At 52.3% G+C, this 26,196-nt stretch overlaps 6 protein-coding genes across 6 annotated transcripts; 2 read left to right on the forward strand and 4 right to left on the reverse strand.

The window, feature by feature from the left end:
• Positions 1-157: 157 nt before the first annotated feature.
• Positions 158-3,034, forward strand: COCSUDRAFT_46555 (hypothetical protein; the record flags this gene model as incomplete). The annotated part of the gene is made up of 8 exons (XM_005649491.1): positions 158-372; positions 465-563; positions 711-887; positions 995-1,057; positions 1,270-1,469; positions 1,684-1,753; positions 1,970-2,146; positions 2,900-3,034. Exons 1-8 carry the CDS (start codon positions 349-351, stop codon positions 3,032-3,034), a joined length of 945 nt encoding a protein of 314 aa, XP_005649548.1. The 5' UTR covers positions 158-348.
• Positions 3,035-3,302: 268 nt separating this feature from the next.
• On the reverse strand, positions 3,303-6,668 carry COCSUDRAFT_27738 (photosystem II oxygen evolving complex protein PsbP). Its single transcript, XM_005649492.1, has 7 exons — positions 6,471-6,668; positions 6,208-6,306; positions 6,047-6,077; positions 5,805-5,898; positions 5,226-5,365; positions 4,323-4,448; positions 3,303-3,827 (listed from the first exon to the last, which is right to left on the reverse strand). Exons 1-7 carry the CDS (start codon positions 6,591-6,593, stop codon positions 3,673-3,675), a joined length of 768 nt encoding a protein of 255 aa, XP_005649549.1. The 5' UTR covers positions 6,594-6,668; the 3' UTR covers positions 3,303-3,672.
• Positions 6,669-7,544: 876 nt separating this feature from the next.
• Positions 7,545-10,878, reverse strand: COCSUDRAFT_32536 (oxygen evolving enhancer 2 of photosystem II). Its single transcript, XM_005649493.1, has 8 exons — positions 10,701-10,878; positions 10,152-10,278; positions 9,863-9,956; positions 9,668-9,698; positions 9,245-9,353; positions 8,677-8,802; positions 8,198-8,271; positions 7,545-7,899 (listed from the first exon to the last, which is right to left on the reverse strand). The coding sequence occupies exons 1-8, from the start codon at positions 10,821-10,823 to the stop codon at positions 7,819-7,821; spliced, it is 765 nt and encodes a 254-aa protein (XP_005649550.1). The 5' UTR covers positions 10,824-10,878; the 3' UTR covers positions 7,545-7,818.
• A 979-nt stretch (positions 10,879-11,857) lies between these two features.
• On the reverse strand, positions 11,858-17,396 carry COCSUDRAFT_27739 (FAD/NAD(P)-binding domain-containing protein). Its single transcript, XM_005649494.1, has 11 exons — positions 17,316-17,396; positions 17,093-17,215; positions 16,728-16,875; positions 16,320-16,465; positions 15,919-16,099; positions 15,357-15,562; positions 14,662-14,796; positions 14,228-14,349; positions 13,577-13,798; positions 12,745-12,860; positions 11,858-12,422 (listed from the first exon to the last, which is right to left on the reverse strand). The coding sequence occupies exons 1-11, from the start codon at positions 17,358-17,360 to the stop codon at positions 12,280-12,282; spliced, it is 1,587 nt and encodes a 528-aa protein (XP_005649551.1). The 5' UTR covers positions 17,361-17,396; the 3' UTR covers positions 11,858-12,279.
• A 138-nt stretch (positions 17,397-17,534) lies between these two features.
• On the forward strand, positions 17,535-19,057 carry COCSUDRAFT_52742 (hypothetical protein). The gene is made up of 4 exons (XM_005649495.1): positions 17,535-17,854; positions 18,052-18,135; positions 18,242-18,337; positions 18,567-19,057. Exons 1-4 carry the CDS (start codon positions 17,732-17,734, stop codon positions 18,696-18,698), a joined length of 435 nt encoding a protein of 144 aa, XP_005649552.1. The 5' UTR covers positions 17,535-17,731; the 3' UTR covers positions 18,699-19,057.
• COCSUDRAFT_27743 (flagellar associated protein) lies at positions 19,026-24,331 on the reverse strand. Its single transcript, XM_005649496.1, has 10 exons — positions 24,256-24,331; positions 24,120-24,146; positions 23,503-23,767; positions 23,247-23,314; positions 22,741-22,841; positions 22,212-22,462; positions 21,544-21,729; positions 20,885-21,043; positions 20,264-20,389; positions 19,026-19,768 (listed from the first exon to the last, which is right to left on the reverse strand). The coding sequence occupies exons 1-10, from the start codon at positions 24,258-24,260 to the stop codon at positions 19,688-19,690; spliced, it is 1,269 nt and encodes a 422-aa protein (XP_005649553.1). The 5' UTR covers positions 24,261-24,331; the 3' UTR covers positions 19,026-19,687.
• Between the last annotated feature and the right edge of the window lie 1,865 nt (positions 24,332-26,196).

Genomic DNA, 26,196 nt, shown 5'->3' on the forward strand with positions numbered 1-26,196 from the left:
TTCTGGGAGCCAGGAAAGTTGCAGTGCACCGCATGTGATGCCAGTATTGGCTTTCGCATTGGAAAGGCTGGCCCTGAACATCGCGTGAACCTTGCGTGTATGGGACCGACCTCGGAAGATATGGTGTTTACAGCATATTCCCACAAACGGAGGTCACGTAAAGACCGGTTCTTCCAAATACATTAATTTTAGACATATCTGTGGGTATTGGTGAGCTTTTTTGTGCTTGGTCATTCTTGGATCGTTGGCCTGAGCAGCCTTCTGATCTAAAAGATTGTATTGATCGTGAGTGAAAGTACCAGTGAATTGATACATTTAAGGAATGTAGCTTCAATTGTCGATCCCTGCATGGGCAAGCGTCCTCCTTACAAGGTACAGAAAGCTGCCTAGCCACTTCAGACGTTTGCACTGGCATGTATTTTATGCTCTGTTGTACTGAGCCGTACTCGATCGAATGAATGCAGAACCGTAAGGGCAAGGGCAAACTAAAGGATATCAAAGAAGAAGATCAGGCGAAAGCGAGACAGCAGAAGCTTTACCACTACCAAAAGCAACTGCACAAGGTGAGAGCCTCCACTTTGGGGAGGCCAGATGTATGTGACAGCCATGCGCAAATCATGCCCCTTTGGAATGCTCCATTGGCTTTCTTTTCTCCTCCACAGAGCATGCATGAGGGGCCTGGATTCAGCTACACGGCTGTCGCAACGCAGGCTATCAAGAAGGCCAAGGAGTTTGAGATCAGGAAGGTCTCACGCCGCCTGAAGCATGCGCGGGAGAGCCAGGATAAAGATGGAGGCACAATTGGCGGCCAGGCGGCAGCTGTGCAGAAGCTGCAGGACCAGCTGGAAGCTGTCAAAGCAATTGGTCTTGATGGTCTCACCAAAGAGGTCAGAACCCTTCAGATGCCACATGCTGGCTCTTGAAGAGCTCCTTTGTCAAAGCACTCGAGTTGCCTTTGCTTGTGGAATTTTCATTGCTAGTGACTGCGACGCAGGCGGCGGGAAGCCTGGTGAAAGGGACGAGCGTGAATGTTGAAGACAGCAAGCCAGAACAGCAGGTAGTGTCTGCAGCACCCTTCAGGCTTCCAAATTTGTAGCCCTGCGCTGCTGTTGCTGCTGCAGTGTCAATCAGCAGCATCAGCAAAGGAGCGGCCATGATGCGTGGCCCAAGCATTCTTAAAGCGCACTTCATTCTGCGAGGCACCTGCGAGCTTTATTAACAACTTGAGGCAACTTCGATGGATACGAGGCCTTTGATGTTTGCCTGCAGGAAGCGCAAGCAGTGATGCTGGTGAGGGCGCGCATTCTGTCGGCCAAGTGCGTGCAGGAGACCCTGGCGGCTGCATGGCAGGCGCTGGCGCGCCTGGAGGCAGGTGCGCGGCAGCCGGCGGCGGCTGCCGAGCTGCCGGCGGCCGCGCCTGACCTCGCGCCAGGGTCGGGCGCCTCAGATGGCACGCCAGAGCTTGCCAGGTTTGCAATTTCATCTTGCACCCATTGTCACAACTTCGTGGGGCCTTGCCATGGCATTTTGACACTGCTCAATGGCGATCACATGAGGATCCCTATTGTCGTGGTGTGATCTGGCGTATCAACTTGCCTGCATGATAATTGATTGGTAGCTTTTGCATGCTGCTTCATTGCTGACTGCGTAAGATTATTCAGCTCGGTTGTGCTGGGGGCGCAGCTCTGGACACGCTGCTTCTGTGAGTGACACGCCTGAGGCGCCCTCTTCCAGCAATGGTGAAGTCTCCGAGGTGTGCTCCAGGTGTCTGAAATGTATTGCAGGCATCCTGACAGTCATGTGGAAACCAGACACTGAACGCATTCCTTGCTCGTGTGCCCTGTTCTGAGAAGGGTGTGAATTTTCCAGCTGCTGATTTGAGTTTCATACCCTCATTAAATCAAATGCTCTTTCAGGCACAATTGAGATGTTGGCTGTGGCGTCACAAGCACTGTGAGCAATGTTGCAGGATGGGGAGGAGAGGACAGCAGCGAAGCGCAGGAAGCTGCTGGAAGGTGGCGGGGAAGCTTCCACGGGGCCGAAGAAGCAGCCAAAGCCGCCGCCCAAGAAGAAAAAGAACCGCTTGGGGCAGCGAGCGAGGAAGCTTCTGGCTGAGGCTCCGCCAGGTGGCGTTCCTGCCACACAGGTCAGCACATGCACGACCCGATTTTCAAATATCAAAGTCGTGTACTCTTTGTTTCAGGCGCGTGCATTTGTTGCGAAGGCTGCCTAACAACAGGGTTGCATCAGCAGATGGGGCTCTGTAAGCACTGTGCCATTCAGCCTCTACTAGAGCCCTCCTTTGAGCATTTTGAACGGTATCCCTGTCGCTCTGCCTTCTTGCTGGAGCCTTCCTGGGCAAACATCAGTGCAGACTTGAGGTCATCTTAGACTGTGCGCCAGAGGCAAGGTCAATGCAAGGTCATTCTCGATTGGCTGTTCTTTACTCGTGTCACAGTATGGACTACCGGTATGCAGGGTGCTCGGCCAGGACCGCGCCCACAGCTTGGGCAGCCCACTGGGCAGGTGGGCAGGCCAGGTGTCACAGTAGCTCAGCAGCGGCACCCGCCTGCTGGGTTCAAGACTGACCAACTCAGCAAGAAGCCCACCAGCACATCCCAGCAGCCCAAGGCAAGTATTTCAGTGGCAGTCTCTTGTGCCGACTACAGGAGTCTTCTGAGCGCAGAAGGCCCTAGTAAGTTTGCCGGAAGGGAAGCCAGCTCTGAGATATGCTGAGTTCTGCATGGACTTTGCTTCTGAAGCTTGTGCCCTCATCCTATTCACAGTGGTCATTGCAATCGATGCATGTTTTCTGAAGTCTCGCGTATGTGTAGATCTGCACATGCAGGAGCTCTAGAGCTGTGTTCGAAATCTGAGGCAATGTGCTGTGTTGCAGCAGGGTAAGGTGACATCCGGGGCAAAGGAGCAAGAGCAGCTGCACCCATCGTGGGCTGCCAAGAAGGCAATGGCTGACAGGGGCGGGCTCATGGCGCCGTCACAGGGCACCAAGCTTGTCTTTGGGGACGACGATTGATTTTTGCCTCTGTGGATGCATGCCCAGACAAGAATTGGCTTGTTGCAACAAAGCATGTGAAGACTTGTTGTCTCCAAGCGAAACATACATGTGCCGCTAAGTGCTGTGCTGGGTATCATCAATGCCAGTCTTGACTGTTCCAAGCGTGTTCTAATGCCTCTTGTAAGTGACGATCGTAGTTTGTGCATGTCTTAGAAATGAGGCATCAATGCCAATACGTTATGGTGTGACTGGGCTTCTGAGAATCCTGATTATCTCAGGTCCAGTTGCAAGAAAGATGTCTTACAGTGTCGACAGCAGTTCTGGCGGGACATTTCTCTTCTCAACTGCGCTGAATCGCGTCATGTCTTGCATCCTACGCAAGTGGCTGCTGACATCACAGGCAAGGCACAGAACTGGGCTTCAACTTATTCCTCCCAAAATCTCCCAAATCTGCCTCCAATGATCTTCTCAATGATTTCATCCCCATTTTGCGCTGCAGTGACTTATGTCTACCATCCAGCACCTCAGAGCAAGCTTGCAAAGGCTGCCTTCAAATGCTGGCAGTAAGTGGACAGCGGCTGATTGACCTGCGGATTCCTCTCCCCACAAAGCACCAGCCACCGAATTTGGAGGCTGCACTCAAAGGAAGGGCGTGCTTAGGCCACCACGAAGGAGTTCCAGGTCCCCTTGGCACCAGCGTCAGCGCCCTTGAACCACCTCTTGTCTCCAACCTGCACCTTGAGGATGTACAGGTTTCCGTTGCCCACAGCGGCTGTGATCAGCTGGTGGCGACCACCCTCATCTCCGTCAGCTGTACAAACACAGACAGAGAACTCGTCAGCGCGTTGAGTTTAGAGGGAACGAGGCTTGATAATACTGCGTCATTCTGGCTTGATACCTGGGAGGCCTGGCACCCAACAAGCCTGAGTGCTGAAAAGAACTTCAGAAACAATGTGAGCGCCAGAAGCACTCATCGGGCATTGATCCAGCAGACATGCATGCCTCGACATTTGGCAATGCAATGAAGCGCCACCCAAGCGGATCAGAGAGTGCACATCACAGAAAGCCAGGCGTGTTTTTTGAAATGCAGCCCGAAGCGCTGTGCAGGCAAAATCAGCCGGTCGGAGTGATACTGCATCACAACTGCAGCACAGGCAGCCAACACCGGTACCTTGTCAACATAGTCACATCAGCTGGCACACCATATCGGCATACCCAGTTGCTGTAGAAGCAACGTTAGCAATATGGGCGGGCGTGCGAGCGAGTTATATGGGCAGAGCAGGCTGAGGGTGGAGGAGGAAGTTACCTGTCCTGGTGAGGATCTCATACTTGTAGTAGGTCTTGCCCTTCTTGTCCTTGGCCTGCTGGACGTCCAAGAGGGACGCAACAGACACCTTGTTGGGTGCGAAGCCGCCCTCTGACCGGGACTCGCCTGCGTCCAGCATCAGAGGCACTCAGCGCTTGCATTTAGTCCTGCACTGCTGCAGCACTATCCAGCAGAGTGTGATGTGCTGCCTTATAAGTGTGCATGGGAAAGCTGCAGATTACCCACGGACATCCCTCCCACAGGCCTACCGACTGACTCTGACAGCAATCTTAGTTGAAGGCTACAACGCTCCAAGCTATCTGGAGATTAACATTCACAGTTGTGAGGCAACCCGGTACTATGGTGCACTGACCAAGACAAAGAACAAGTGCAGCCATGAAGGCACAGCCATTGTTACTGCTGTTGAACGGAGTCCACAGCCACGAATCCACATATGGAGGCAAACGCATGTGGGGTGCTACTTTCCTACTGGGGAATATTTGGATTCAAAACGCTATCACTACCTCCCAACAACACCAAATTGTCTTAAAGCGCCAGGCTTTGGAAAGGGCTGCCTTGCATGCGAGCATCGTGCAGCAACATACACAGTGATCCCTCGCCTAATGAGCTCCTCACAGAGTCCCTGACGCAAGAGCCTATGTTGCACAGTGTATGACCTGCAGATGCTCGCCCCAGCTGGCCCAAGGCGGTACAGATACTGAGCAGTGTTCCCGCGATTGATTTGGTATTGCTTGGGCCTGGCGAGTCCATGAAGGGGTGAGATATTGGCAGGCTTTACTGCAGCTTGTCTGCATACGCACCTTGCCTCCGGCAGGAGCAGTGTGTAATGATTAAGTAATGATAATGACCTGCACATGCATGCATTGGAGGGAGGAGGCGCACCCTTGAACACCTGGGCGCCCAGCAGGTTCTTGTTCTCGTCCAGGAACTTGTCGGGGGTGCCGTACTCCTCGATGGAGTTCTTGGTGGTCGACCGCACCATCACTGCAATGCTGTTGACAGCATCTCCGTTGTCCTCGTACCTGCATTGCAACAAACGAATCAATACCCTCTGCAGAAATGCCGGCTGTGGGTCTCTCAAGGCCTCAGGTTACCTCTACATGGGCATCCTATTGCGCAAAGCAGGGGTACGTGACCTCCTTGCTCCCAACGAGCTCAAATACCTTCCGGGTTTATCTTGTCATATTTGAGGGATTGCCTATAGCTGGCACAGTAGTCCAAACAAAACCTGAAACAGAAAGTCCTGGCTCGGTCTATGCCTCAGCCTATCAACCCAGCGAGGCCGCACACATAACAGACAGTGCAAGGGGAAGATTCAGATCAAAGGGGTGCATCGCGGCTTGGACAGAGTGCAGTGAGAATTCAGTTCCCCGCAGCCCAGGATTTGCAAACGGAATAGACCATTGCAGGACATGCGCAAGGCTTGGAGTGAACCAGAATGTGTCAAATTGGTGTGAGCACCTCAGCTGTGTGCCAGGGAACTCCTTCTCCTTGGAGGGGTTGTACTTGGAGGGCAGCAGGAGTGCGAATCCCTCGCCGCTGTAGGGCACGAAACCTGTGGGCATAGGACAGCAATGCTCAGGTTCAGGGATCAGCTGCAGGCATCAACTATCAGACCTTGTGTCTTCTTGGGTGCACTGAAACTCAAGAGATCTCCAGCAGCGTGCAGGGAAATATTCCACTTGTAGTCAGTGATTGCTTACCTGTGGAGTTGGTCGCCTTGGAGCCAAACACCTGGAACAATCACGATCATGCTCAGCACATGTCCAAACGAAAGTTCCTGGCTTGCGATTCAGCAGCACGACGACAATTTAGACAAGTAGCCGCATAAATAACATAAGCATTGTATGAAGTTCTTGCTCACCCTGGCAGCCTCGCCGAAAGCTGCCTCAGACGGCCTCACGCCGGACAGCAGTGCAATGGATCCTGCCACACCGGCAAGAACTCCGCGCCTTGCGACGGCCTGCACTCCCAAAATCACAAACGCATCACGGATTGCACTCTGCGACTGAGACTGAGCACAGAAACAGTCGATTGCAACATTTGAAGGGCCCCGATGAGGCTTGCAAGCGAGAGCTCTCGTGTCCAGACACCGCATCACAGCAAGCGGAAGATCGCCCAGCTCACCGACTCCTGGTCCTGGCTAGCACGGACCACCACGGGGCTGCGGACAGCGGACACAGCGGTGCTGCGAGCCCTGACCTTGAGCTCCTGGCCCACAGCAAAGGGTTTGGCGGAGATAGTCTGCATATTGAAGGCACTCCCTACGTGCACAAGCAGAAAATGGTCGAAAACTCCAGCCAACTGCGAGATGCAGGAGCAAAGAACTCAAATTCTGCGCTGCACAACTCCCAACAAAGCTCTACTTCCTGCAATCTTCCAGGATAAATTGTGGATAGCATGGGCAAGGGAGTTGAACTATACACAAATCCCCAGACAGCTCAGATGCAGAGCAGTAGCTCGAATATTCACATTTCACTTCCTGTCGATCATGCAGACTACTTCAGGCTGATCTCACAGCACATTAGACTGACCTGTAGTGCTGGGCTGTACAGCTGCAGCAAGGACTGCAATCTCCCACTCCCATGTGAACTGCCCTCCTCCCTGGCTGCTCAATTGATGGTGCTGCTGTAAACTCGAGCTGGTGCCTCTGACGATTGCTGAAGTCAGATGAAGATGGCTGCTGAATATCTTGGGCTGTCCTAATGCAGAGCTGCAGCACCTGCCTCCCCCTCAGCAGCTCCACAATCCCCAGCTGCCACTGAGACAATCCTGCTAGCCCTGCTGCAGAATTTCCAATTCCTAAAACTTCACCATCATGCAGACATCCAGAAAGCCAAAGCAGTGCATGCTTCTGTCTCACCTGGCTGCTGACTTTGGTTGCTGCGGATCCCAGAGATGAGACTCGCTCAGCTCTCTTTCACGCCCTGCTTGCGCTGCAGTTACCTAAGCCCCTGCAGAACCTGATGAACACCAAGAAGCTCCACCCTCGCAGCTGCAGAAACCTCTCAGCAAAGCTGTACAGCTGGACCAGTTTTCATCCCTGCTCCTTCACAGCATCTTCACTTGCTGCTTGGCAGGCCGAGGGCGCAGCTCTGGCAAGGTGACAAGAAACATAGCATTGCCTGCGTACATGTATACGGCTGCTGCACATCTGCAGCCTCGCATGCAAATCTCCAGAACATTGTTGACCAGCCAGCTGCAGTATTGCTACATTACAGATCACATCGATACTGCCAAACGATGAGATCAGTACCCATCAACCCTCTGAAGCCTTCTCAGCAGTGCTTAATCAGCACAGGATCAAAATTCTTCTCAAATATTCAACTTGCTGTCTTACCATTTCCTCCACTCCCAAGCCTGTCCGGTGCGGCTATCGAATAACTCACAGCTAGACAAATGTTCTTGGGTGACAGGTCTGCAGCTCTTCAAGCCCGCTGTACATAAAAGGAATGCCAATATGAAGAATGCTCCCTCAGGCCACCACAAAAGAGTTAGACACGCCCTGGCCGTCCTTGTTGGCTCCCTTGAACCAGCGCTTGTCTCCAATGGTCACCTGGGAAACACACAGCACGTGAGCTTCAAGGCCAACCTCTGTGAAGCGCTGCGATCGGGGACAGCAACAGCCCCAAGTCTGCACTGGAGAGGTAAAAGCATACGCTCGTCTTGCACCTCAACAATGCAAGGAACCAGCGCAGATTAAAACATGTGACAGACACTCCGCCAGAAGGCCTTGCACAGATTCTAAGACCGCGCGTTACACATCTTAGTCTGCAGTGAAAGTTGCTCTGCCGTCAATCACGGCTGACGATTGTCAAAGTTTTGCAAACTTTGCCCAAGGCGGGGAGGCTTACCTGGCAGATGTAGAGTGTGCCATTGCCCACGGCAGCGGTGATCAGGTTGTGCTTGCCCCCCTCGTTGCCATCAGCTGCAGCCACCAGGCCCCCAATTTGTCAGCACGCTGTCGAGCAAGTAATGAGTTCAGCTTTGCTGCAAGACAACTTGACAAGTGAAGCTCACCAGCTTCTAGGAAAACAGGGGCGTCTGCTCATGCAGCTAGTGCGCTGACATTTTTGACCGAACACGTGATAAGCTGATTCTTTTAGTGGGTCAAAAAGACACCAAAGCAGCTTTTAACCTTGTCCGATCCTAGCACCATGTGATATTCATGCAACGTTGTAGGTGATATGCACAGGGCTGTGGAGTCTGAGATTCGATGAGCTTGAGCTCACTCTGCAACAGAACAGGACTCTGATGATGGCTAGAAATTTGGTATACAAGTTGGGAAAAGCATGCTGTAAAGCGGTCAGAAGGTACGGTCTGCTGCGCGTACCTGAGCGTGAGAGGATGTCGTATTTGTAGTAGGTCTTGCCCTTGGAGTCCTTGGCCTTCTGCACGTCCAGAAGCGCCGCAGTCGATACCTTGTTCTTCGCAAAGCCGCCCTCAGAAATGGTCTCGCCTGCGCACAGTGTGACGCCATGCTCAAATGCAGTTCCTTCCATTGCTCGATCTTAAATCAAGGTGGAGTGTGATGCCAATAGTCCCATCCTTGCCTCAAGGAGCTACCCAGCAGTCACTCTTTCTGACCCACAGACTACCCCCGATAATGAATAATACCGACAATGAATTATACCAGACGGCTGAGGCAACGAAGGCATGTGGAACAAGCAGATGGCAGGAGTGAATGCTCTGCTGAAAGGCATTCCCATGCGTTGAGCTCCACGTTTAGATCACAGACCCCATCAGTACAAGTATGCTTAGTGGAAGTGACAGCTGATGCTTATTTGCTGCCACATGCACATGCAAGGGTGGCTTGATCAGGCTCCCAAGCCATTTGGCAGCTGCGAGTCACAAAGGGAAGAGCAATCACAGCAGAAGGTGAGGTGGGCGAGAGGCTGTACCCTTGAAGGTTTGCTCGCCCAGCAGGTTCTTGATGGAGTTGAGGAACTCGTCCGGCGCTCCATACTGGTCAATGGAGCTCTTGTCCGACTTGCGCGTGATGACAGTCACCTGCAAACCAACAACGCTAGGAACCATCATGTTTAACCCGCTGTATTCCTTCTTCTCTTCGCAGTATTATTACTATTGGATGCAGTTCCTGCCTATTGCGAAGCGCGGGTGCAGACAAGCAGCTAGCAAGTTCTGAGCAATAGAGGCTCCCTCAGCAATCTAGAGAATGGCTGTGAAGAGGTTCTTCCAACAAAAAGGAGTACTTTGTTTGGGCCTAAGCACAGGTGGCTGGATATACAGTACTAGGTGTGAGCAGGAAGTGAGCAGGAAGTGACAGTGTGGCAACAATGGCAGAACAAAAGGCGGAGGCTTACATGGTTCAAGTTATCGCCGTTGTCCTCATACCTGCATAGATTCATCGACATCATCATCAATCCCCAGCTCAATGAACTTGGAAATTCCCTCTGATCTGCTAAATCACACTGAAGCTCTCTGATTGTCATCACGCACACAAGTACAGATCCCCTGGGTAACTGGAGCAACAGCTGCAGGCGAGCAATCTAGTGCACCTCAGAGCCACGCCACTCTCCTCCCGCTCCTTGCTGGGGTTCCACTTGGAGGGCAGCAGCAAAGCAAAGCCCTCGCCGCTGTAAGGAATGAAGCCTGCAGATCGATAGCAACAGGAATTTTCAGGCTAGAAGCCTCTTTGTTGAGAAGGGCATGACGCAGAAAAAACCACGCAATACATTAAGATATTCTTTTAAGAAGCTCGTTGTGTCAGCGTGAATGCCAGCTGACGTTGCTGCACTTGCATGGCACTTGCTCACAGGCATGCGTTCAGGTTGCAGGAGAGCAGACCTGTGGTGTTGGTTGGCTTCGACTTAAAGATTGATGCGGATTCTCCGAAAGCCGCTTGCGATGACTGCGGTTTTGAAAGGAGCAGAGAGGCTCCAGCCAGACCAAAGAGGACACCTCGGCGTGAACCCTGCAACCACCCACAACGCGCACGTCGGCCTATGCATGTGAATCTGTCCGGACAGATGGAATTGATTCCTCTTAAAATCAAGATCGCCACGCCGCTTGGATGCCAATGCCCTTCGTGAATTGCTCTGTGCCGGGCTAATAGAAGCTGACATGCTGCAATCGAGTACGAAGTCTCAACAGCACAAGACCCTGAACATGTTTGAGCTACACCACCAAGATATTTTGGAAGAATCAAGCCGCGCAAAAAGTGTTGCAATGAATAACAGCCTTTCATTGCTATGCCCGCCAGCAGCATGCCGAGTACGACTCTGGCACTTGTGATTGGCAGAGCTGTACTCTGCCAGAGCAACGAACAACCCGGGACAAGGATCACCAACAAAATGCAGCGAAAACAACTATGATAATTCTCAGACTGGATCAGACCTGAGTGTCTGCAGCCTCGGCTTTCACGAGGCATGGCAACCTGTTTTGGGACTGCCTGCCAGAACTGGCACGGAATGCAGTGCTGCAGCCGCAGAAAGTGCTGGTCAAGCTCATGGTCTGCATCCTGAGCACTCGTGAAGGCTGCAGCTGCGCGATTAACTTGCGAAACAGCAAGTTGTTCACTGGGGTTTCGCTGAGCGCAATCTCCAGCAAACTTTAGCCCAAATCTCGGTGGCCAATCAGGGACTCGGAATAATTGTGCCTTGCCCTCTGCGTGGCTGCGCCCATGTGGCTTTCGGCAATGGTGCAGCGACCCCTGACCTGGACTATGGCTAAGGGTCTTGACCTCACTTGGCAGTGAAGCACTGAAAACACCTTGGCAATACATGATCCAATTCGCAGGGGCAATCCCATTGCCGCACAACTGGGCATGCGTGGCAAATGGACATATCCTAAGAATAGTACCTGCAGCTCAACACTAGGATGCACCTAACGCGCATCATATATGCCAACCTGGTTGATATCACAACTTGAAGCCATGAGTGCTGCACACACTGTGATACTGCCATAGTATGTTAGATATGCTCAAGATGTCAGCAAATTTAGCTGTTGGCTGATGGCTAATTATCAATCAAGGGTTGCAAGACAAGTTTGTTTTGCTTGTGCGTACAGAAGATGCACTCTTGTAGTATTGCCACAACATGCCAGGTCGAGCAATATGCTTGGTCTCCAATCGACCTGAAAGCCTTGCTGAATATAGCGTGCGTCATCTTAAAATATGTGAGTGTACCCTGTTGGATTGTATCGTATAGATCATGATCAACGGCAAGGGGACATCTGTAGAAACTTATTATAAAGGAATTTCTCGGTCCCTTTGATGAAATTTGATAGCCTTACAAGCTTCAACTTTAAGCTGTAATCACTATTATCACCCCCTCGAAAGCACAAGCACAAGTATTTGCAGCAAGCTTGTGAATGATCGTTACCGAATAAAGCACATATTTTCGCGCTTTTCAACGATTGCTTGGTCGTCCTGCGCACTTGACCTTCGTTCGAGAGTGGCACGTGGAAGGCTTCGAATTGGGGTAAATTTGGATGCAACGAACGAGCCAAGAAGAAGCTGGCCTGCTGGGTGGCAGCCACATTAACATGGCATGAGGCCCATTATCTTAGATTTTACGCAACGGTTAGGAAGTTTGAGCTGAATGCACTGATTGCACATGGAACTAGCACCACCACTGCAGTGCAAATTTCTTCAGAAGGCGCTTCAGCTTGCCACATCGATGATATCAGATCTGAATTACTGATGGCATGGTTTGCAGTGCTGGCAAGTGCTGTGGCGCCCTATTCTGGCGTGGCAGCCTGAGTCAAGAGTAAACAATGTCACACCAGCACAACCAGAACTTCCCTCAATGCTGTTTATAGCTAGCTAAGCAGATATCCATTCCCACCTTTGACACTGCTGACTCAGCAGTGCACAAACGATGTGACATCCTTCAGCCCAAATCAGGCTAGATGCTATCGCTACCCCCTTTCCACTCAATTCTTAAAGGCTGTCGCTGTATCCCCTCCCAGAAACTTACACCACTGTGGTTTTGGCGATCTGATTTTGAATTTCTACTGGCGCTCCGAGCCGGCTTGCTTCAGCTGCAGCCTCTGCCAAAAGCTCTGCTTCAGGCCACACGTCCCTGTATGTCTCAGGAACGGCACGCTTTGTGTCACCTGCGAACCGTACACAAGGAACGCCATTCAGGAGAACGAATTGACCGCGCCATGCAACACCTGGACTGAATCGAGGCAGCACAGCGCTTGTTGCGCACTCCCTTCCCCATATAAAAAGCAAGCCACTGCATGAAGATGAAAACAGCATGATGCCCCTGTGGAACCTTGGCTGCCAATGCTCTGACATTTGCCCTGCTTCTACTGCAGCCTTGCTCACGCAGTTGCCTTGAGAAACGCATCCAAGCAGCTGCGCATCCTTTTGGGTGGTTGATCATTCAGCGGCCTATCGTGTAAAGCACGCAGCAGGAGCCCGGAGGCCCACCTGCCACCTTGTACATTTTTGGGCGCCACTGTGGCAGTGGTGTCACATCTGGCCCACAAGCAGCAGCCAGCCAGTCGTTGTACTCCCATTGCTTGTCCCCCAGCATGTGCGTGTGCCTGCAGACCACAAAATCACATTCACACTCTTTTACACATCAGAAAGTGTGCCCCGGCTGGCGGGGGGCGGTATAAAACTGAGTACCGTGCCCAGGGTTGATTGGGTCTTGCTTGGGTCTGGCGAGTCCAACGAGGGGTAGGATTGTGGCAGCCTCCAACTGCAGCTTGTCTGCAGGACGTACCTTGACTTTTGGGAGGAAATGGGTTTTATCTTATCAAAAAAATACAAACAGTATAAAAATTGTAGACTGCTCAGCAGGGCTGGGAACCTGTTACAGGCAGCAAGTTGTCCCCAGCAGGTGCATGTGCCTACAGGCCACAGCAGGTGCTGAAGCGCCCAGCCCAGGACGCTGATCCAAGTGATGCAGTAGAGCCACCCCTCAAACCCAAAGGACAGACCCGTGAGCAAATATGTCTTGCCGTTGCTGCATGCAATGTCCTTGCAGTACAGCGCTGTGCACTCATCATGACAAAGCGCACACAGCACTGGTGTGCAAATGCACAGAAAAGGGCCATGACCAAGATGGCTAAGCACCTCTCCAGTGTCTGCTCTACTGGATCCTGGTACACCAGAGCAGCGGTGTTTCCTTAGCACATCAACAGGCAACAGGGCAACCTGTGTCTGGAAGGAAGAGACATTTAGGGAACACTTCTCATTTTTCCTGTTGCAGAAGTTCACAGTCACCAATTCACAGGATCAAATCGAATGCCCGCACCTTTTTGGAACGCCCTCTTTGTCCAGGTCAGCGTAGAAGGCGCTGATGTCAGCGAGCATGTGCCGCTGACCTGGCAGGCTGACGCGAGCCGACAGCACGCGCGCAATCCATTTCGCCTGCAGCTCGTACTGTGCAAAGGGGACCACCTTCCAGGGGAGGCCCACGAAGGAGAGGGTGGGTGCGGTTGATGGAGGGAATATGTGCTTGTACAGCGGAGAGACCCTGCGTGCAAAACCAGGCGCTGGCTTGTTTCGAATAGGCAGCTTGTTGTAACGGCATGGATGTGCAGTCAAGATGCGCATATCCTTGATACATGCGGAAGAAACAGGCAGACCTTACCATGCACGCGCAGGGAATGAGCGCTACAAAGTTTAACATGCACAGAAGGGTCTTGTAATACCAATAAAGAAGGGTTCCTTCCGCGCCCTTGCTTGCGTAGGAGACTTCCGCATGCATGGCAATGACAAGAGATCAACCGCCAGATTGAGCAACAGAGAGATGAGGACGCATTGATTTGGGCTGAGAGAAAGAGAAAAGCAGCCATCAAGGCCAGAGTTAGAGCCAAAACTGAGAGCCTCCTGAGGAAGGGCCGTCTCGCAGGTTATTATCATGCAGCAAATACAAGATTTTCTTTTAAAGAGAGCGCTTTACCTATTGTCCTCAACGGTGACTATCTCGGCGCCGTCAATTCGTGTGTCGGCGAGGAAGGGGAAGCTGTAGCAGTAGCCGGTGGCGAACATGACCACATCAACCGCATCCACCCTTTTGCCACCCTGGACATAAGTCACCTTTGTTACTCACCATTTTTACTCACATTCCTTCAGTCGCCTTCCTTAGTCAACCAAGAAGGTCACCAAGTCAGCGCACAACTGCCCTGCCCTTTCAAGACTGCCCTATGAACTTAAGGTCTTCTCTGCACACATCAGGCTTTGATATTTTTGGGGTTGCACAGGGCTGCCTAGAGATCTTCAGGCTGTCTGATGCATGCGCCGGGGGGCCACAACCTAGACACTTCTACCGTATAATATTAATCGGAGGATTAGTGATTTTCTTGAGTACAGAGCTGTCACGTGTCAATTTGAAACCTGGAAGGTGACGCCGCCGTCTGGGTGCAGGCGGGAGGGAACGCCCCGCCGCCAGATATTGCGCCGGGCCCCAAACGGCTCCACCGTCTCGGCCGCCCACGCCGGGTTCTGCCAGCTCCTCGCGCAGAGGTACACCTGAATAGGCACCCTGTGACTCAGCCACAAGTAACTCATGTGCATTCAATTTGACCCGGGATGCTCTTGGGCCAGGAGGTACTTGTGATGTTCATACAAAGTTTCAACGCCTGCAAGGCAGAACTTTCTCCCTGCACTGACACTCGCTCTGCTGTACTGTACACGAATGCAATCTCTCTGGCTGGTTGTACAACCTGCCAAGCTGCAGTGGTGTATAAAGACGCAGGGTAATGTTTGCAAGCCTGTACTTACTCAGCCAATCTTGCCTGCTGTGAAAAAGATGCTGGCAATGACTGCAGTCACGCAACATCATTCTGGTGTCTGCGCGCTCGTTGCACACGAGGCCACAAGAAAAACACAGTGCGGGGAGTGCAAACACCAAGAAGAGCTACAAGGCTGGAAACTGCCGTTTGAATGCCACTGCTTCTCTCTTGGATGTCGCACACATGTGTCAGTAAACCAACCAACATAGAGAACAGCCTCATGCCAAGAAGAACGGCTGGCGCTGATTGGCTTCTGGGCAGTTCACCGGCAAATCCTCATAGTAAAGGATGACTCACCTTGTCGGCGACATGCGCTATTTCTCGGCTGATGTCTTCCCCCGAGGCCGATGCGCCGATCACCACCACTGTCATCCCTTCGAAGGGCTCGTTCCGCCGGTAGCTGTGACTGTGCAGCAGCCGCCCAGGGAATTCAGCCATCCCCGGGATGTCCGGCCTCCGGGGATCGCTGTAATGTCCATTGCAGACAATCACAGCATCGAATACTTCATCCCCGGATGTGGACACATCACCCTGCATGCATGCAACATCTTTTGTTGGACGCATGCACGTGAAAGGGATCCCTTGGTGCGCAGCACTGTGCCTATTGTTGCGCCATGCAACTGCAGATGGAACGCGCAAGCATGGGCCAGCCTTCAAGGTATCCTACTGTTATGAAACATGGTGTAGCAGCTGAAGAGGAAGATGGTCGATAGGAAGTGACGTGTGCTCACTTGGTCACCAGTGGGTGCAGTGGTCATGCGCCATCTTGGCCACGGGAGCTCTCTTGAGTTTGACGTCCCATTAACAGCAGCGTGTCCATTCGGCAGTCCAACCAGGCCTTTCCCATCCTCTTCCGTACCCGGCATGGCTTCCCTCTGATGGCCGGCCTGGTGCCCATTTGTGGGCGCAGTGTCCGAGCCAAGTCTTGCTCGAGGAGGGCTGCCGGCCTCGCAGGGTGTCAAGCTTAGCACAGGGGTGTTAAAGCGGATGTACTTCTCAAGATCAAACGCCGCTGCAAACGCCTCGAGATAAGCCTCCACCTGAGCACTCAATGCGCATTTATATTTATTTCACGGCTTGATTGACTTGCAGCTGCATGGTGCGCTTATTTGCAATAGCCTCAGGACTCTTGAATCAGAATTTCAGGTGCGATTGTTGCATGAGACCTCAGTGCGTACAATCAGGTAGTATTGTAAAGGCACATTTAGAGAGGTAGTGAGCCGCAATCTTGACAGACCAGGGGATGATTGAGGGAGGCACCTCTGCGTGGCCGCAGAATCGGCGAGTATCACCCCAGGAGCGGGTGAAGGGGAAGTCGGTGTATGACATCACTTCTCGTGGCAGGTTGGTGCGCAGCCCAGCATACATGCTGCTGTGCACGCGCTCCTCGGCCGCGCCTATTCGGCCTGCAGGATACACACAAGACGAGAGGTCTGAACTGGCAGAGAACAGCGCATGCTGAAATTTGCAGCACTAAGGCTGCCGGGGCAATGCACTCCTGGCTTGTGAGACCCACAGCAGAGCTAAAGCATGCTAGTCTGACGAAATACCTCACAAGCGAGAATGCAGAAGTTGCTGAACAATCTCAAACCAAAGAAAAACACTTATTTTTTTGGGTGGTGTAGGCATTCAGTGACTTGCAGAGAGGGCAGGCCAGTTGGTGCCCACTTGATGCGCCATGGGGTTCCTCCACTTTGTCGGTGTACACCCACACGCCGCCCACTTTGCTGCCCTGCTCAAAAATGACCGGTTCATGGCCTTCCCTTCTCAGCTCCCTTGCTGTCACCAGCCCCGCTGCCCCTGCCCCAATGACTGCCTGCAATGGGGAGCAGATCTCAATCGACGCTTCACTTGGCCTCTCAGGAAAGTGTAGAAAAGGGAAAGCAGCATTGCCATTCTCATCAGGTTGCACCCATGAGGTCAGTCCTTTTCAGATCACTCAATTCTGGTGGGGACTACGTCTGTCAGTGGCACTGGATCAGGGAATTGAGAGCTATGAGATTCTTGGGAACGTGTGAGCGTTGCATGCGCACCACTTTCAAAGACTCCGTTGTGTGATCTCTCCCATTCATCGTCGCTGCCCTTGTAGTGAGCTTTTGAGCACCAAAAATGACGAGACTCCGGTACTCTGTAGGGACGATCCTGGGTCCAAGGACCTGCTGCAGAGAGAAAAACCTTTCACACGATCAATTTCAGTCGAACATATAAATTTCTTAAAATCGTCAAGATCATCCAGGCGATGTAAGCAGTACCCGCCTTGGACAAGAAGAATCTAGGTGAGCGCTGGGCAGCAACGTGCATCTGCGCTATATAATCCTTTATGTGAAGGCATCAAGCACACTCTGAGTCTGTGCACAACATGCGACACTTCCGAAATACAGCTTGCCATCCACGTGATGTCAACACACCTGGCAATAATATTACTAACCTCCTGAAGCAAATCGTGCCATGCTTGCTGCGATTGGAATGGTGCAAGGAGGGATTGCCTCGTGATACATGGTGACATGGGAGGGATGAGTGACTGACGTCTGAGGCACATTCGCTGCAGCAAAAGTGGAGGGACTGGTGATTTGGACAAGACCTATCTTGGCCAGAAAAGGTGGTGTCGTACAATACAGAGGGTGTGCTGAGAGAAAAATCGCACTCCCCAAATATTTTGTCTAGGATCGACGATGGCGGGGCGCCTCGCCAATATGCGTTTCCTGGCCCAAAGGGTCATGGCTCCAAAGGCTGTCTTGCCAGTCCGAGGGGAGGGGGGAGGACCTGTCAAGATGGGCAGGGCGATCGATCAGGCTGTAAGTGTCCGAGAACATTGCAGAGCTCCATGTACTAATTCTTCAAGAGTATCCTGGCTCTTCTCTGCACTTTTCAGCTCTCTGTACTTTGCGTACTGTGCTAGTCAAGGAGTGTCGACATAACTTCCAAGAGTAAGTACAATTTCTGTTGTATATCACGCAGAAGCTGTCATGATTTTTTTAATGTGCCTATGCAGCTTCCTGAGCACGATGAGCTTTTGTGGGACGATGGCTCTGCACAGCCAGAGCACTGCCTCGACCAGTTTCCCCTGGTTCCCAAGGTGTGCAAATATGTTTGTTGAATCGTGAGATTGTTCAATGTTAGCTGTGGTGTGTCTACCAACCGTGTGCCCGGGCACCTCTGCTGATATAGCTATGTGTTTGCAGTACGAGGCGCTGGGCTTCCTGCTTGGAGGGTTGGGCTTCTACTTCCTGCTCGGACAGCTGGCGAGGTTCAACGACAAAGCATCAAAGAAGCCTTACGTGCGCCCATCTAGCCTGTTCTAATACTTGGCATCACCCAAATTAATGCTTGCGTGACTCCTGCATTCACTTCACTGCGTTAAGTTCACTGCAGGATCACAGATCCAGGCTTTAAGCCTTTATGGTGTGGCCATGCTGGCGAGTTCTTACGCAAGCCTCTTGTCTGCATGTGTGTGCTCTACTGACTGACACTGACTACTGACTGACAGAGGCGATTTGTGCTGTGCAGGTTGACAAGGAATACCCCTATGACAACCTGAAGGCGGAGATGGGTGGCCCCTTTGGGCCTGCTCGCTGGGGACTGGAAGTGCAGACAGAGGGAGGGGCTCCAGCCGAAGAGGCTGCTGATGAGGAGGAATAAGGACTTCTTCTCAGAGACAGAGGAGCTGTGCAGCGGAAGACTGTTTGTAGGCATGTTGGTGCTCGCTTCAGCGTGCGGCTAGCTGAGCTGAAGCATCTCACTGCAGCGGGCCAGACAATGTGAGAGATTGGGAGTTTTCACTGAGCCAGCCACACATCTCTAGTTTGCGGCTGAGCTTTCTTGTGCAGTACATGGAGAAGGTCTTAGGCGTCAGTGGAAGCTTCCACTGACCCCGCTTAAGCAGATGTCGACATGTGATGTAGCGGAGATGAACATATCCGTGTTTCACATGATCGCATCAATGCAACTCTTGGGTGTTTGCCCTTCAGGGCAGAAGCTTCTCAAAGCACGCCACATGCATACCAGATATTTGCACATGCATGCACTCCATGTCCAGTATGCTGGTCATTATCCGGCGCCAACAATGCATGCAAATTGCAGCTTGCATGATGCAATCGCAACAGGCGCATTTTGCACATCACAAACATGGTCGAGGCACTGCAAGGGAGTCTCAGCGGTTCTGGCATTTCATATTGCCGCAGCCTGCAGGTAATACTGTTTCGACAAACATGCATGCAGTCTGCTCACGGCAAGGCTCAAAGCTGCCAATGCGATATCCATAAACACTCACATTCTTCCGCAACACTTCCCTCAGTTGGTTAAGGTCACTGTATACACTGGAGTGGGAACCTCCCAGACATTTCCCACGACAAAGCATCGGCAGAGATTGATGCATGCTGCCTACACTGCTCCTGTGCAAACGACAGGCCTGCAAAAGAACAAAGAGGCAAGCCTTCCAGCAAGGTACCAGTCACCACCCCCAATGAAGCGGCCAATTGTTTAGCACACGCTTCATTGCAGCACACAGCAGAGGCTCTAGGGACCTTATTGGCACGATCCCGTCCAGCTGGCCTTCACTGCCAACCTATTGGTATCACGTGAAATCCATCACGGATTTCAAAATTTGAATGCGGCCTGATCAGGCGCAATCACTCCTCGTCTTCATCCTCTTCTGCCTCCTCCAGCCACTTGATGAAGGGCTCAGCATCGCGCAGGAACACGTTCTTGCCCTGTAACATGGCAGCATTGTTATATTATTGATGAAAATGATGATTGAGGCCAGACGCAGCACTGTCCTGCACCGTAGGCTCTGCAAGCTTTGGTCTGCATCATTATCCTCTGTGAAGGCAAGAGACACACTACAACAGAGCATCTGCACAGTGAATCATCCGAGTAGACGAGCCAAGCAAGGACTATTCTGGGATAGGGGCGCAGCTACGGAGGCCACAGGCACAAGGCATGTCATCACAAGAGGCAAGCACTGTGCAGCGTAATTATTGGGACATGCACTGTGACGAAACAGGTGTGCTTGATGATGGAAGGCTCAGGAGAGGACAAGCGGCGGCTCGGCCGCACTTTGGTGCTGCCAGACACACCAATCCAAGGCCTCCTCTTCAACAGCTGCTGTTATGGAGCTTTGTAGCGCCGGAGGCCGGGCATGCATCAAGCCGCCCAAATATAATGTTGTGCATGCAGAGCGTGAGAATCGATATAGTGGGGTGTACCTTGGGGTGCGCGCCCTTCTTGGCCCACCACATGATGGTGTCCTCTGCCACGATGTCATTGTCATACAGGATTCGGATGATGTCCGTGAACAGCTTCAGCAGCTTGCTGTCCTCGTAGCACCCAACCTGCACCACAGCCCAGCCACCCCTTCTCATGTTATTTGTCGTTTTTATCACACGCTGTCCTTGCCAGTCAGCGCCAGAGGCGTAGTGTTTCTGAAGACATGCTGCAGGTCAAGGTTACCACAAATCCTACCCCTTCATGGACCATGACTCACTACCGCACAAGAAAAGGTCTCAGAATGCATACAGAGGAAGCCCTCCCATGTGGGCATAGAGCTCTGCAGTTTTCATTCAGCAACCACAAACATGACCAGATCTGCCCCTCTTCTTTCCAGACCTGGAATATGAAGGAGGGACCGAAGGGACCGCATAGCAATAACCAGGTCACAATCGAAGGGTTTAAAGGCAACAAGATACCTCTCGCCCACGCTCTGCACGGGCTGCATTGCAACAAGGGGAGGACAAAAAATCCTTCTTTGTTGGTCACTTCACACCGGCATTTACATCACCACTCAGAATGATGACTCAGCACGGCCCGGAGGTCCAAGCAGCAGTCACCTGCACGTGGACCATCAGGGCGGCCTCCACGCGCGCGGAGGAGCAGAAAGTGGACAGCAGCGCCTTGTAAGCCTTGACCTGCTTGGCGACGGCCGCTTTGATCTGCGCCGCGTTCTTGCCCGTCGTCGGCACCGCCTCTATCAGCACCGTCCACACTATCTGCGCGCACGTGCAGCAGCGGTGACTCAGCGATCACCTCACTTCCAAGCTCGAGAAGAGCGCCTTCCCACAGAAGCAGCCCATGCGGTCGGACACGGAAATCAGCATTCAGAAGAAAGGCTGCAGGTTAAGAGCGCCAAGCTGTCCAAGTTGGGCTAGACTCTTGAAAGTCCGAACGCCCTGAATGGTCTGCATACTCACCAAGCAAGAAGGAATAGGTCACATCAACTTTCCCGCATGGCGCGCAGCGATTGGCTTTACTTAGACACAAAACCCCCATTGGAATATTACTGGTCCAGCACACTGAGCCAAGCTGACCACCGTCGGGTCCTCTCCCAACATGCTTGACAGAACGAGTGGCAGTAGACTCAGCATCATGAGCACGGCTTCGGCACCATTTCAGCAATTAAGTGCTGACAATCGGGTTATTGAACCTTCACACAATTACACGATCATGATGAGCAGATCTGTATTTCCACTGGAGAAGTGGAAGAGCTCACCTTGGAGATCTCGAGGTCGGGGAGCGCCCACTCCTTCTTCTTGTCCTGAACGAGGGTTATGGCGTCGGCCGGCGGCAGCGGCGGGTCGGCCGCAATCGTCTCGGCCAGGCTGGCCTTGAGCTCCTGCAGGTGCAGCTCCTCCACCTTCTTCTTGTTGTACTCCACCAGCTTGCTCAGCCCAGCCGCCTGCGCATAGCAGCCACAACCTCAGGTTCTGCAGGTTCTTGCGGTGAATTCCTGATCAGGCACCTGAGCGAACCCCCTTCAACTGATATATATTGCGCCACAATGTGCATGCACCGCCTGCTTAAGGCAGGAGGCGGAAGCCCGAGAAGCAATGGTTTTTTTGGCTGTATACCAGCGCGTGCATAACAATAGCCTTAAATTCCACAAATCCGTGACTGACAAATTGCCATGGTATGCACTTGTTATGCACACATAACCAGTGTCATCTCGACGACTGAAGCTCCGGTAAAATGAGCACCCGCCTGACGGCCACAGTAGACAACTGGCAACAGGCAAGAGCTGCCAACCATTTGTGCAACATGAAAATGCCCACCACTCCCTTCCTCTTCTTGCCAGCTGACTCTCAAGATTTTGTTTTGGTCTTGGCAAATAAGATCTCCCATTGCTTTCCAAACTACTTTCGTGCGGACTAGGGCACCCACCTTGAAATGCTCGTCGAAGTCCTTCAGCGTGCGCTTCTGCGGAGGGAAGAGGTCGAGCAAGTGGTCGTCCAGTCGCGCCTTGCGCAGCAGCGCCACCAGGTCATCGACGGACTCGGTGGAAAGGTAATCGCTGAAAAAGGCCGTCGCGTACTGCAGGATGAGCCCCTTGGCCACCATGCGGTCGTTCAGCATGGGCAGCAGGATCCGGTCCGGCTGCACCCCCAGCTTCATCGCAAAACAGCGCGCCGTCGCTGCATGCATGCAAAAAGATGTTAGCAGGTAGTCATGACTTGCAAAAGTGAGCCTCATGATGCAGCAATAGCGCAGAATTTTGCCATGAAGCTGGGGGTGCAGCCTCGTTGCATGGCATGCATGTATGGTTGCGGCATGCAGAGAGGTGAGCAGGCAGTCATAATGAGGAGAAATGAAAGATGACTAGATGCATCGCACGCCGCTGCATGCTTGGGTGACGCGGATGTGCAAGCGGCACGATGGGGCTGTCAATCAGACAGCAGGATCATGTGCGCACCGATGGCGATTTTGATGCGCCCCTCGTCATTGTAGAAGTCCAGGGATTTGAGCAGCTTGATGAGGGTGTTCTCCAGCGGCCTGATCAGGAATGGGCGTTTCCTGTGCCATGCATGCACACCGCCGCTCAGACGCATGTCATTTACTGTGTACACACATGCTCAAGCATTTAGGGTAGCTCACAGGGCAATGCCGATGCATCTCGACATAGGCATAATTCCCGCTGTGCAAGAAATCCCAGCAAAGGGAGGCCACTGGTAAGTCCGCTCAATCTAGAGGAACACCTCAAAAAACGGGGCCAAAGAGATATGGCCTGCCCAAATCCAAATCGAGCTGCAAATCAAGGGGCAATGGAACTCGAAACAACAGCACATTCACAGATGACTCACTGACTAGGGGTCCCTTAAGAAAGCGCCTGCGTGCAAACTACTCTAATTCCCTGGAGGCTGGGTGGGCCTGTAGGCATGAATGCATGCAAAACAATTTAATGTTTCCGTGATGCAGCACCTGAGCAGAATCTGGAACATCTTCATGTAGGGCACAATCGCATCCTTCGTCGCCTCCGCTGCCAGAACCTGTGGCATGCGAGCGGAGAGCATGAGTTCTGGACTGCAAAACAGAGCGACTGAAACGAGCAACACCAGCTATAGCTCCACAGCAGGCAGTTGATTTTCAAAACATGAAATTTGTAGCATGGCACGCATTGCAAGACACAGCGATGTAGCAGAGGGGCTCTGCAGGTTGGATAGATGGGGGTGCTCACATTGGTGTCCAGCTTCTTGCCCTCCTCAACAACATTTCCTCCTGCTGCAAGGCGGCCTCCAGCGAAGAAGACCTCGAAAAGAGTGTCGCCGTATCGTGAGAAGTCGAGCTGGGTGCCCTCAACAACCTTCACGCCAGCTGAAAGGTTCTTCTCGAGATCGTCACCATCCTTGGCATCCTCGAAGATGGTGACTACAGCGTCAGCGAAAGATCCAGGGTCGAGAGCTACAGCGATGTTACGTTTGCGGGTCTTGATCTGCACGCCGCTGCAAGCCACATAAGCACAAAACGTCAAGGCTCACCACCATCAGCACATAAGTGGGCTGCTGCTTTGTTCGCGCGATTTCCACGATCGGTACAGCATCGAATTTAATATGTCCCAAGGACTTCTCTCCGCAGCATGCATACTCCCTCTCATGCTGAAACTCCGTTCTTGAGTGACTGTGATGTCTGTGTTGAAGAATGTCACACATTGGAAGCCACGGATCATCCCCACAATACCATTCCTTGGAACCAATGCAAAAAGTAACAAATACCAGCAATTCCCAAATCAACTACAAACGCCAAACGGTCTTCTGCAGTTTGGTTTGCACAGTGCACAGTTGGAGGAGGACTTACGCAAGTGTAGGCTTCTCCTCCTTAGAACTGCAAAAAGCAAATAATTTGATAACACATCCGTCGCCAAAAGAAGCTTGACACAATTTGAAGTGCTTCTTGACAGTGCCCTTTGCGATCTGGACTTTCAGGACCTTACCTCATACAACCTGCGAGTCCTACTGCAGTGGTTGCTGTCTCGAAAGGGTGACCTATTAATCGTGTCTTGAACAAACTCACAGATTGGGACCTTCAGCAACTGTTCTTCATGCACACTTCTGCATGTCAAAGACGCGCCGCTTGCCAAGCTGGACTGTCATGGGGAGTTGCCTCTTTGAGCTGTCCCTGGTGGGTATCGCGGAGCTTGATGATGACTGCTCTCGGCGACTGGCTAGAGCTTCATCATCACATCGATGTTGGTGATTTCTCAGGAGTGTGTAGCTGGCTGAACAAAGACAAGGGAGTCAAGCCTACACAGCTGCTACAGGTCTGGTACCCGAGCTGTGCCACATGTGTACAGTGTACACTGTGTCGTGACGGTGTGCATGCATGGGCACCGATCAGCTACATCCTGACTGGTATGCACTGATGCCATTGCTTGCGTATTCAAGGCCTTATATCCCATAGATGCATCGAGTAGGAGATTGTCACGACGGGTCTACAATCCATGATCACACATGGGATGTGCATGCGATCTGAGGTGGCCGGCCTGATATCGATACTGCCTTAGTGCCAAAACATTGAATGCACGCAGGGGTTGGCGCCTTTGGTGTCTGCTCGATAAGCAACCAACATCTGCTCACACTAATAGCGCTGTTCAGCAACATGTACATACAGCGCACCCATGCTTGGGAACGCACCCAAGCATGGGAGCAGGCAGGCCAAGTGCACTTCAGCGCGCAAATATATATGACAAACCTACAGTCAATTGCTTAACAAATGCACGAGTAAGGGCATGCCATCATCACACAGCGATGTAGCAGGCACAGGGTAGGATGCACAAGAATCCAGCATCATTCTAGCAATCACACAATCAGCTGGTCACAGTCTTCAATGGGGCACACCGCTATGCTGCAAAATGGGCAAGCCTTTCACCTCAAGGCACTGCTCACAAGGCGTAGAAAGTTCTGCTTGTTGATTCCCAGGTGGCATTCATACAAACAAAAGGAAAGTGGTGCCAGCCCTCACCACTACTGCAATTAAAGGAGCAAAAATGGGCCCATGCCTATGGCCTAGAACACCATCTATAAAGTCCGGCCTACATAATTTCTTGGTCCAGACAACCCATTCACGCTTCTCACTCTACTGGGGAAACTGATGCGCATGATGCGGTGTTGCTGCTGACATCGGCAATAAGTCTGCACTGATGTCAATCCAACGTGATCAGCCACACACCAGGGAAAGAGGTACCACACAAGGAAAAAGCAAAATCTAAGCAGGCTCAAGTACTCGCAACCGCCAACTGCACAATTGAAACCTCCAAGGAAGATGCCCACGTTCTTGACACACATCTGCTCCTCAACCTTTCTGAAAGTTTTGAGGGATCTGTCAGCTTTCGCGCCAAGGCTTACTCATAACTTACTCGCAGGTGCTCCCAGTCAGGCAGTCCCAAGGAAAAGACATACCTAAGGGCGGGTGAGAATGATGGAGACCACAACAGTCTTTCCAAAAGCAATCAAAGGGACGCTGAGCCTGCACAACCCACACTTCGTGCTGCCAAATGCTGGGTGTCTGGTAATCCTACAGGCTGGCAAAAAGGGCGCTCACACCTGGGTAAGGTAACCTCGTTCGACAACAAATGCTGGATCCATTTAGCTTGCAGCCTTGCCCCTTCTGAGCATTGTGCCACGCCTGCTGCCTTTCCACTGACCATGCCTTGATGTAAGATCCCCGCACAGACCATCACCTTGAACTCCCTTTTCAATGCTGGGTTCCCCAGCACACTTCCTCGAAGCTGCGCATCCAAAGAACTACCACACAAATCTTGCTTTGGGCGCAAGCAGTACAAGAGCACCACCGGCATCGCACATATGGGCAGGTCAGGACTTCTCCACATTTCACACTTTCTTCTGCCCAGAGCCGACCCGTCCCCCCACCCCAG

Source organism: Coccomyxa subellipsoidea (assembly GCF_000258705.1).
Source record: "Coccomyxa subellipsoidea C-169, whole genome shotgun sequence".
Taxonomy (NCBI): Eukaryota; Viridiplantae; Chlorophyta; class Trebouxiophyceae; family Coccomyxaceae; genus Coccomyxa; species Coccomyxa subellipsoidea.

Coding starts and splice junctions, on each gene's coding strand:
- COCSUDRAFT_27738 (XM_005649492.1), bottom strand. CDS start 6,593: ATGCAGACTATCTCCGCCAAACCCTTTGCTGTGGGCCAGGAGCTCAAG. Junction 5,366..5,804: donor TTCCCTGGCACACAGCTGAG/GTGCTCACACCA, acceptor GTTGCAATGCAG/GTACGAGGACAACGGAGATG. Junction 3,828..4,322: donor TGAGATCCTCACCAGGACAG/GTAACTTCCTCC, acceptor GTGTTTGTACAG/CTGACGGAGATGAGGGTGGT.
- COCSUDRAFT_32536 (XM_005649493.1), bottom strand. CDS start 10,823: ATGCAGACCATGAGCTTGACCAGCACTTTCTGCGGCTGCAGCACTGCA. Junction 8,803..9,244: donor GGGCGAGCAAACCTTCAAGG/GTACAGCCTCTC, acceptor CACTGTGCGCAG/GCGAGACCATTTCTGAGGGC. Junction 7,900..8,197: donor GCACACTCTACATCTGCCAG/GTAAGCCTCCCC, acceptor TGTGTTTCCCAG/GTGACCATTGGAGACAAGCG.
- COCSUDRAFT_27739 (XM_005649494.1), bottom strand. CDS start 17,360: ATGCACGTTGCTGCCCAGCGCTCACCTAGATTCTTCTTGTCCAAG. Junction 16,876..17,092: donor CAACGGAGTCTTTGAAAGTG/GTGCGCATGCAA, acceptor TCCCCATTGCAG/GCAGTCATTGGGGCAGGGGC. Junction 14,350..14,661: donor ACGGCGGCGTCACCTTCCAG/GTTTCAAATTGA, acceptor ACTTATGTCCAG/GGTGGCAAAAGGGTGGATGC.
- COCSUDRAFT_52742 (XM_005649495.1), top strand. CDS start 17,732: ATGGCGGGGCGCCTCGCCAATATGCGTTTCCTGGCCCAAAGGGTCATG. Junction 17,855..18,051: donor GCAGGGCGATCGATCAGGCT/GTAAGTGTCCGA, acceptor GTGCCTATGCAG/CTTCCTGAGCACGATGAGCT. Junction 18,136..18,241: donor AGTTTCCCCTGGTTCCCAAG/GTGTGCAAATAT, acceptor ATGTGTTTGCAG/TACGAGGCGCTGGGCTTCCT.
- COCSUDRAFT_27743 (XM_005649496.1), bottom strand. Junction 22,842..23,246: donor ATGTTCCAGATTCTGCTCAG/GTGCTGCATCAC, acceptor TGCATGGCACAG/GAAACGCCCATTCCTGATCA. Junction 22,463..22,740: donor GCGCATCAAAATCGCCATCG/GTGCGCACATGA, acceptor GCATGCATGCAG/CGACGGCGCGCTGTTTTGCG.